Genomic DNA, 9,628 nt, shown 5'->3' with positions numbered 1-9,628 from the left:
GGCATCATGGGCCCCACAGGGGCTGCAACACAGGCCCTGGCACAGCACCCAAAGCCCTGGTCCCCATGGATGTATCCTTCCCACACTTACTGCCCCTCACCCGGGAACCCTCAGAGGGCAGCACACCAGGGCATGAGGGGTCTGCCGACACCCAACGAACTCAGCAGCCGTGGGAACCACCGATGCATCTTTAATTCACAAATAAAAGCTGTAGCAAGATGTCATCTACACATTTGTACAAAGGTTCAGACGTCCTATACTATGCACGATCCTCAGAAAGTATGAGCCTGTCGTGCGGGGACGTCGCAAATGCTGGCAGGATCACCCCTCGTCTGCACTCGGCAAGAAGTGCCTCCCAAGGCCCCCCACCCTGCTCAGGGTGCCCCCCACAGGGAGCAGGCCTCCCACAGCTGGAGACAGCCTGGCCCCCAGGACACCTTCCCTAGAAAACCATAAAAACATAGATCATTTGTCTTCAAATTCCCACGGCAAATTCCGCATTTATGAGCAAAATGATATAAAAATATGAACCTAACAGAACCTTTACAAAACCCTATCCCCCTATCTCTGTTGTTGGTCGTGGTGGTCTGTTTTGTTTTTTGCTTGTGGTTTTGGTAAAAATTCCTGCCGTGGAAGAGGCAACCTGTGCCTGGGGCTCAGCCCTTGTTAGCTGCCCTCGGGACAGAGCAGGTTCTCGGGAAGGGAGGGGACTCGAGGTCAGCCGCCCCTGCCCAAGAGACCCCGGGATGGATCCGCATTGAGAACCCCACAACCCGGGCTCTGCCGAGAGGAAACCATTGTAAAAGAAAAGTCATCCTAAATCCTGAAAGACCCCTGGGGCACGCAGGTAAGTCCCGCTCCACAAAAACTGCTTGGTTGCAAAGAAGGCAAGATGGACGCAAACACAACCGGCGCCAGCCCCAGGCCAGACAGGCGCAGCGGGGCCGGGCTGAACACAACTTCTGCTGGTGTCTCAAGTCTGTAGCACCAAATGCAAAAGGGAGAAAAGTCCAAATCAAGGTCAAAGGCACTTGCGTTGCTGTTGGGTGGTGACGGTCTTCTGGTCACTCTGGCACCCTCGCTCTGTCCACCGCGTGGCCGGCCCGCCCTCCCTCACACTCCGTCTCCTCTCCGAGACTCCCATCCTGCACATAAACCCCTCCCTCCACATCCTCCTCCTACAGCCCCCACCACATCCTCGCTCCGTCCCACGTCCCGTCCTCCAGCCCCCTGCACGCCCCATCCTGTCTGGTGCCCAGCCTCAGACGTCCACCTCCTGCGTCCCCGGGACTGCAGCACTGGCTGCAACGCTGATGTCGAAGCAGGTGACCATCATGACGTGCGCCTTGCACAGGTTCACACACTGCTCCAGGGCTGCCGTGGCTCGCTCCAGGGCCACCAGGTACTCGGCCGACTCAGGCTCCAGCTCCGGGTCCACCTCAACTGGGGAGGGGAGGAGAGGGGAGGGGCACCTGTGTCAGGCCCGAGGCTGGGGGCAGCCACCTGGCCCCCCAGAGTCCCCAGGAAAGGCATCTTGGCCCGGCCGACCCTGCCTTCCAGCCTTCCCACCACGAGGTACGGGAGAGCAGGTACAGGAGAGCAACGGGGCTCGGGGAGGGGAGGGCGGGCGTCAGGGCACATGGTGGGCCAGGCTGGGTCCGTGGGCAGGCGGGACTCACACTGCTCCAGCCAGCGGCCAGGCTCCAGCATCAGCCGGCCCTGGGTCTCGGCCAGCTCCTCACACAAGTGCTGGTGCTTGGCCTGCACCTCCCGTAGCCGCTGCTGCCTGCGCTCCACCAACCGCAGCCTTGTACTGACACACGCCAGACCCTGGGAGGCAGGCCGGGTGGGGGACTCAGGCATGGGACCCTCTCCCCAGAGACCCCCAGCAGCCCTGCCGTGGCCCCCGCCTCCCTTCACCTGCCAGACCTTGGCAGGCACACAGTGGGGCCCCAAGGGCGGGCAGGGGGCAGACCCGGGGCAGCCCAGCCATGCCCGTCTGGGTCCTGGCACCGCTCTAGGACCACCCTCCCCACGACTGGGGAGAATTCCAGCAGACAGCAGCAGTGGCCTCAGGACCCCCCAGCCACCCACCCACTGCCCAAGGAAAGTGTCGGAGCTGCCACAGGGCAGAGCCACTCTTACCTTCGTGTCCTGGGAGGGCTGTGGACAGAAAGTGAGGTCAGGAGCTGCACGGCCGCAGTCCCAGAGGCCTGATGAGCCCATCAGATGGCTCACTCTGCCATCTGTGACCAGGCCTCCCCACCAGGGCTCACAGACCCCAGCCCTACCTGGGTGGGGGCCTCCCTCGGGGTGGGGCGGGGCCGCTGAAGGCGCTCCACGTCGTCAATCTCGTACACCTTGATCTCGAACGGCTCCTTCAGGGAGCCGGCCAGGGGCGGGGGTAGGTCCACCCACTGCCCGGGGAGGCTGGGCTTGCGGCCCAGGGCAGAGGAGTCAGGCAGTGGGGCGGGAATGAGGCGCCGCCGCTGCAGACCTGGAACAGAGAGCCAGGCACAGGGTGAGCAGAGGCGGGGCCCAGTCCAGGCACAGCCCCTGAGGGGACGCTGAGGAGCCAGCCCAAGTCCTGACCGGGAGACCTTAGGGGTCCATTCCAGGAATCCTCAGCCTGGTGCTCTGCCCAGGGCAGGGAGGGAGCCGAACCCAAGCCAGGCCCACAGCTCTCGAGAGTGCCGCCACTTTCCCTGCCATGATCTGAGCAGTTCTGTCCCTTGGGGCAGCCCTGGTGGGGCCCTCCCAGGCAGCTGGACACTCGCCAGCAAGGCACCAGGCCCGGGACCCAAACCAAGTCCAGTGCCCCAGCCTGGCGACCCGTGCAGGGCTGCCCTTGTGTTCGCCCTGACACAGACTAGGATTGACCCCTGGGGCAGGGTGGGGCCACAGAAGGGCAAGCACAGGGTGTTTATAAACTGCAGAGGGCTGTGCACGTCCACACATAGGAAGCGCCAGGCGAGTCTGTAAACTGTCCAGGGCTGTGTGCGTCTGGGACCTTGAAGGCTGTGCCCGTCTGTCCAGCATCTCCTGGCCCTATAAACTGTAGAGGGCCGTGCACAGCTACACACAGCAAGCTCTGTAAACTGTGGAGCGCTGTGCACAGCTACACACAGCAAGCTCTGTAAACTGTGGAGCACTGTGCACAGCTACACACAGCAAGCTCTGTAAACTGTAGAGGGCTGTGCACCTCCACACCTACCTGTGGCCCTCTTCTTGGGGGACTTGAGGCTGCGGGTGCGGGCACCTGGGGAGGCAGCCCCACTCTCGCTCATGGAGTCAGGGGCGGAGGAGGCGCTGCCAGTGGCCTCACTGTCACGCCGCAGACTCTCATAGCCGCTGCTGCCACCACTGTGGTGGAAAAGGGCGGTGCGGCCCATGGCGGGCGGCAGCTCTCCACTCAGCACGCTGCTGTTGTCACTGCCATGGCCGCTGCTGTAGCGCTGGGGCCGCCGTGGGGCAGTCACCTTGCTGTAGGGTGAGGGCAGGGCCGGGCCTGGGGGTGGCCGCTCCTCCCCAACATTCACACCGCTGTCATGGCCGCTGTCCGAGTCTGCTGAGGCCCAAGAGGAGCCACCTCGGCCCGGGGCTCCACTGGCCGACAGCTCATGGACGCGGCTGTGAGCAGCCCGGAGTGCCTGCTTGGTGCCCATGATGGTACCCCGGCCGGCCTTGGCCCCGACACTGGGCCCGGCCCGTGGGGCTGCTCTGGGACCGGCCACAGGGCCGCCAGGGCTCCGGCCCGGCACAGAACCCGCCGACAGCTTCACCGAAGGTCCCAGAGCCCGCGACCCGCCAGCCACTAGGCTACGGCCCTTGCCTCCACCTGCAGGGGGCTTGGGGGCCCCCACAGCCTTGGCTGCGCCGCTCCTACAGGCAGGAGCTGGACTGTGTGTGGGGCTGGACGGTGGCACACCCAGCTTGGGTACGGCTCGGGGAGGCCGCCCAGGGGCTTCCCGGCCCTTGCTGCTGCTGTGCGCCAGGCCTTCGTAGCGCTCCAGAGACGCGTGGCCAGCAAGACGATGTGCCGCTTCTACCTTGCTGGCCCGGGCCTTCAGGCTGGATGTGGCCCTGGGGACAGAGTGGTCAGCCCGGCTGCCAGGCCTGGGCTCCTCCTCTCCTCGAAGGACGGCAGCAGCCCCGGCACGCGCCAGGTTCACGGCATGGGGAGGCGCCAAGGCCGGGCTGCTCCTGTGCTCCAGGCTGGACTTTCTCATGGGTGGGGCCGGGGGGGCCGCCCCACTGGGCCTCGGAAGGAAGCCCCCCTTGGGAGCCAGACTCTTCTTGCTGGTGGGGGAGGCCTTCAGGCTGCCCGAGCAGGCCACCACCTCTGCCGGAGGATCCCCCCAGGACACAGCTGGCGCTGTCACACCCAGTGTGGTGGCACCCCTCCGCAGCGGCGGGATCCGAGCCACAGCCTCTGGCCTGCGGGCCACCCTGGCTGCCACCTCACACCCATCCACCACTCTCTGGGCACAGGCTAGCATCGCCTGAGCCTCAGGCAGCTGGGGGGAGCCAAGTGTGGGGCTGGGCGCCCTGCTGGCAAAAGCTGCCTGGACATCACACTGCCCTGTCCGGAGCAGCCATGGGTCCTCAAAGAGGCCTCCACGACCAGGTGGGCTCTGGCCCGGGCGAGTGCAGCCCACACGGGTGGTAGCAGAGGCAGTCCTCGGTTTCCGGGGCAGGCTGGAGTGGATGGTCTGTGCTGCAGATGCCCCCCGTGAGGGCCCGGCCTGGGGCTCCCTGCCGGGTCGGGATGGGGCCACTGCAGCCACTTCCCCAGGGCACGGACCCCAGGTTGGCCCGGGACTGTCAGGTCTGTCTGGCTCCAGGAACCCAGAGCTGCCATCCCCCAAGGAACCATCCAGGGCAGGGGGGCCCCCAGGGTCAAGCCCTGCCAGCGAGTCGGGGCGGAAGGGGGGCTGCGGCGTGGGGCCACGGCTGTCGGCAGTACAGATGCTGACCTCGCTGAGCCAGGAGCTGATGGAGGAGCTGTGACTGCTGCCAGCCCAGGCCGCCCCCTCCAGTGGTCCCCCTTCAGGGGCCTGAGAGGTGTAGGCGTCGAACTCATCGTTGATGCTGCTAATGATGCTGACCGGCCGGGATCCCGAGGCCAGGGCCCTCAGGGAGCAGTCGCTGTCGAAGCTAGCCAGGCTGGTGGGCCGCCCAGCTCCAGCAAGCCCCCCCAGGGACAGCTCCTCCACCACCGTGAACACCAGCTCGTCCTCGCCGTTGAGCTCCACAGGCCGCTGCAGGGTCACCGTGGTGGTGAGCAGGCCCCGCTCCGGACAGCGACTGCCAGCAGCCAGGCGGGGGCAGGTGGCCCCAGGAATCATCGGGGACCCAGCCACCTGCCCACTCATGCCCACGGGAGGGGTCCGTGCCACTCCATCAGTGCCCTCTCCCCCAGGCTCCTCTGGGGCTCTGCAGGCTTCCAGCAACTGAGGGGGTTGGGGAGCCGGGCTGGGCAATGGCCTCCTGCCTCCAACCACTGCGGCCTTTTCCGGGACCACCAGCTGGGGCCAAGTGCTGCCGTCCTCTCTCTGGTCACCCCAGACAGTGGCCTTGCAGGGCTCAGGGGCACTCTGGTGGGTGTCTGGGCCAGAGCTGCCTCGAGGGGTGCTGGCAGCCATCGGGGTGCCCACGGCCTTCCTGGGGGACTCAGCCTCCGGTGGTGAGGGCTTCCGGCCCCCACGGGCAGGGCTGGCCTGAGCTCCACTGGTGCCACCTGGACCTCCTGAGGGACCCTCACTGCCGTTCATGCATTCCAGCCGCTCCTGCAGCTCCGCGAAGGTGCTGCAGCGGAAGTGGTCTGCATCTCGGGGGACCTTGGAGGGCCGGTGGCGGCTCAGGGCAGGGATGATGGGCACAAAGTCAGGCGGACCTTCATTGTCGGTGAGCTCCCGGTCTGACAGCGCTGCTCCACCAGGCCCCACGTAGATGACCGTGTCACAGGACTGCTCGCTGCTGGAGGAGTAATCGGGGTCGCCGGGCAGGCAGGGGGGCATGGGGTCGGGGTCCAGCGCCACAGTGCGTGGGTGGAAGGGCCGCAGGTGCGGGGGCCGACGGGCCCGGCCTTCCTCGCAGGAGCTCTCCCCACCAGAGGAGCTGGAGGCGTACTGGGGAAAGAAAAGTGGAGCTGGTGAGCCCAGTCTCCCCTACACCCACTCATCCCATCCCAACCCCACTTCCCCGACCCTCCCCAGAGCACTGGGCCAATGCTGTGGTCACTGTGATGAAAACCACAGCAGCCACCACCGACCATGTCCCGCCAAACACTAGGAGCGGTACTGAGTCTCAGGGGAAGAACCTAAGTGACCATTCTTAGCAACTTTACAAAGAAAACGGTGTTACTCCACACAGGGAGGGAACGGGAAGCTCAAAAGACAAGCATGCATGCCCAGGCCAGGGGCCGGGACTCACACCAAGGGCTGTGTAACCCCAGAGTGCCCCTAACTCCACCCTCTAGCCCCAGAGATGGGTCCCTAAGAAGTCCCTGTGGAGTTGGTGTGGCTCTCCTGAGCACCCCAGGGCCTGTGCAGGGGCAGCAGGCTGGAGTGAGGCCACCACAAGCCGCATACAGCAAGCCCCAAGGCATCCAGAGATCTCAGGCTGCGCTCCTCACCCCCCAGGGAGGGCCACATGGGCACGGTCTCATAACACCAGAACACCCAGGACATGTACCCAAGCTCCAGGCCACCTGCTGCCCGCCCTCACCCCAATCAGGCCAGCAGAGAGGCCTGCAGTGGACACAGGAGCCGGGAGGGCCCCCGGATGAGGTGGGCAGGAGGTGGGGAGCACCTTGGCCTTCTTCCTGCGCAGGCGGTGGATGCGGGCGGCGAGCTGCACAGTGCTGAGCGTCTCTGCATGCTGTGCTGGCGCGTCCGACACGTGGGCGATCATGGTGGTGCGGCAGCCGGCGGTGGCCAGGGACTCACGCAGCAGCATGGTGAGCCTGTGGTCCCTGGGGGTCGAGGCGGTTCAGATGCCAAGGGCTTGGGAAGGGAACTTAGGGAAAGGCTGGCCAAGGGCAGCCCTGGGATGAGTCTCGTTCCCACCCAGCTCCGGCACCAGCACAGCGTGGTGCCCCAGGCAGCCCACGGGCAGCGAGGCCTGTCAGGTGGTGGAGGAGCAAAGCCCTGAGGAGCTGGGGACCACAGCAGCATCGGGCACACCAGACACGGATTTACCAGGTCACCAAGGGGCCACCCTGGTCGGCACCTGCCCAGGCCCCACACTCACCGGTATGGCACATGTTTGGCTCCATTGACCAGGGCCAAGATGACACTGCCCAGGGCTGACAGGGACAGACACAGGGGACCCCCAGCAGCCTCCCCGGCCCTGCCAGATGCCGCCTCACAGCTGCCCAGGTCGATGAGGTGTAGGCGGCTGCGGCCTCCGGACACTGGAACCGCAAGACAAGCAAATGATGGTGTAGCCAGGGGCCCCCAGACCCTGCTCCACAGCCCCACCCCAGGCCCAAGCAGGGGACAACCCCAGGGACATCCCCAGGGGCCACTGGATGACGGGCCCCTGTGCCTGGGTCTCCGCTGACACACGTCCCACAGGGGTCTGGGAGTGCGGGCGTGGTACCTACTTCCTCCCCGGCCGCACTTCTCCATTCGGTACTGGTAGACGTGCAGCGTGAACAACATGTGGGAACTGCGTCGGGCGTCCTCGCTGCAGCCCGCTCGGCTGGTGCTGCGGGCCGCCAGGGCCGCATCCAGGTAGAAGGCCGCCTTCTCAGCCGTGGGTGCCCGCAGCTCGCTCTGGTTCTGGAGCTGCAGGAAAGGCAGAGCCTGCAGTGTCTTCAGCAGCTCAGGGCCGAGCACAGCCCCCCTCCCCCAAGGTGGGACAGTAGGCAGGCGCACCTGCGCCCCACACACGGGGTCCTCCTGCAGGTACACTCCCGGAGACTGGGCGTCCTGGAGGCTGCCAGGGGCCACCTCAGCCAGCAGGTCCCGCAGGCTCTGGTCACGCCCGCACACCTCCACAGCTGAGACCCGGACGGAGAATCGGGTGCCTGTCCTCTCCCTGCGCTCCTCGATGAGCCTGAAGAGCCAGGAGATGGCGCAGGGCACGATGCCCAGGCTCTGCGGCGAGCTGTCCTTCCCGATCATGGTGTACGACTTGCCTGGGGGCCATGCAGGCGTCAGGCCCCACCACACACCATGCAAGGAGCCTTTATGGCTCCTGGGGTCCCTGGGGTCAACCAGGGGCACTGAGATCTGAGGGGCCTCTTTGGATCCATCCTAAGCCCTCTGCCTTTTAGTTCTGCAGGGGTTCAGCTTCCTCTCCACAAGCCCCTCACCCCATATGCCCACGACTGCCCATGTGTAGAACCAGCCTCCTTTCCCACCAGAAGCTGCCAACCACCACCATAATGAGGACGGGAGGGGGTGGCCAGCAGGACCCATCCAGGGTAGGGCAAGGGCACTTACCCAGGCTCATGTGGCCAAAGGAAAAAATGCAGCCATCAGCCCCGCTGACCACCGACTGGAGCACGTCGGCCACGGTCCCCGAGCAGACTTCGGCCTGGGGGGGCACAGAGAATCAGGCAGGTGCCAGGGCCCAGGGGCTGTGGCCCCTTCCTTCTGCCACATCTGTGGGCCTGAAGCCAGTCTGTCCTGGCACATGCAGGCAGTCAGCCCACAAGGAGATTGCGCTGCACACCCGGGACCAAGGACAGGTCCCATGTGCACACGGAAAGCACAGAACACAAGAACAGGACCCAGGACACACGCAGGAGGGACTGGCCAGACACGTGCAGACACACACCCGAAAAGCACAGAAGTCCGGCTGCCAAGGGCAGACCACCACGCGTAGAGATGCACACATGGCCACACAGTCCACCGCTTAGCATAAGCAGGGAGCACCGGGCGACCCCAGAGCCCAGAGCTCAACAGCTGCTCAGAAAACTTCCCCGGAGGGCGGGCTCCGGAAAACCAGGCCTTTCCCTGTGGACTTGGCCCAGAGCCTCAGCAGGGGCAGGTGGAGACACCCAAGGACGCTGGCCAGGTGGATGAGGGAGGTAAGCCAGCAGGCACCGCAGGCAGCGGGCCCCCCTTGCTCACTCTTCCTCTGCACCCTGCACGGAAAAGCAGGCGCAGATCTAACCCATGTGCTGAGCCAGCAACCCGGCTCCGGAACCCCAGGAGGACGCCCAGTCCACCTGCCCATACCTGCTCGGAGTCCTGGGGGAAGACGGCATCGAAGGCAAACATCTTGGGAACTGCAGCAGTGGCGGCTCGCCGGGGGCCTGCGCTGCCTGGGGGACCGGCGGTGGGATCATAGAGGATCACCTGCTTCTTCCGAGGGTCCACCTTCAGGAAGGACATGGCCTCGGCCGAGCGCTGGGCCCCCTGTGCGGGCCAGATCCGAAGCATAACCTTCACCTGGGGCAGAGGTGGGCGGCACCTGAGAAGCTGCCTCCGCCCAGCTGGCCACTAATTACAGGGCAGGAGGGGCCCAGCTCAGGAGGGGACAGCGGGCCAGGCCTCACACTGGCCCCCCACCGCAGGAATGTGGACACCGCGCCCCTGCTCCAGGCGAGAGCAGATCCCATGTGAGGTCAGCAGAGCAGAGAGAAGGTGAGAGAGGGCCAGGGAGAGGCAAG

The 9,628-nt window shown here is 65.6% G+C and overlaps 1 protein-coding gene across 5 annotated transcripts in view; it reads right to left on the bottom strand.

Moving 5' to 3' along the window:
- Nucleotides 1-328: 328 nt before the first annotated feature.
- KIF26A (kinesin family member 26A) overlaps nt 329-9,628 on the bottom strand; it is a 42,986-nt gene continuing 33,686 nt past the window's right edge. For 3 of the 5 annotated variants that reach the window (XM_073011361.1, XM_073011359.1, XM_073011364.1), the window contains 10 exons: nt 9,195-9,407; nt 8,454-8,547; nt 7,884-8,146; nt 7,610-7,793; nt 7,255-7,417; nt 6,730-6,976; nt 3,215-6,131; nt 2,292-2,497; nt 1,680-2,163; nt 329-1,443 (listed from right to left, as the gene is read on the bottom strand). In XM_073011361.1, coding sequence (XP_072867462.1) covers nt 1,262-1,443; nt 1,680-2,163; nt 2,292-2,497; nt 3,215-6,131; nt 6,730-6,976; nt 7,255-7,417; nt 7,610-7,793; nt 7,884-8,146; nt 8,454-8,547; nt 9,195-9,407 — 4,953 coding nt within the window. In that variant the 3' untranslated portion in view covers nt 329-1,261. The remainder of the gene's footprint in view (nt 1,444-1,679; nt 2,164-2,291; nt 2,498-3,214; nt 6,132-6,729; nt 6,977-7,254; nt 7,418-7,609; nt 7,794-7,883; nt 8,147-8,453; nt 8,548-9,194; nt 9,408-9,628) is intronic. The other 2 variants (XM_073011362.1, XM_073011360.1) reach the window with 2 other exon arrangements.

This window comes from Chlorocebus sabaeus, chromosome 24 (assembly GCF_047675955.1).
Source record: "Chlorocebus sabaeus isolate Y175 chromosome 24, mChlSab1.0.hap1, whole genome shotgun sequence".
NCBI lineage: Eukaryota > Metazoa > Chordata > Mammalia > Primates > Cercopithecidae > Chlorocebus > Chlorocebus sabaeus.
The sequence above is the reverse complement of the archived record's forward strand: the minus strand, read 5'-3'. Positions and strand labels throughout refer to the sequence as shown.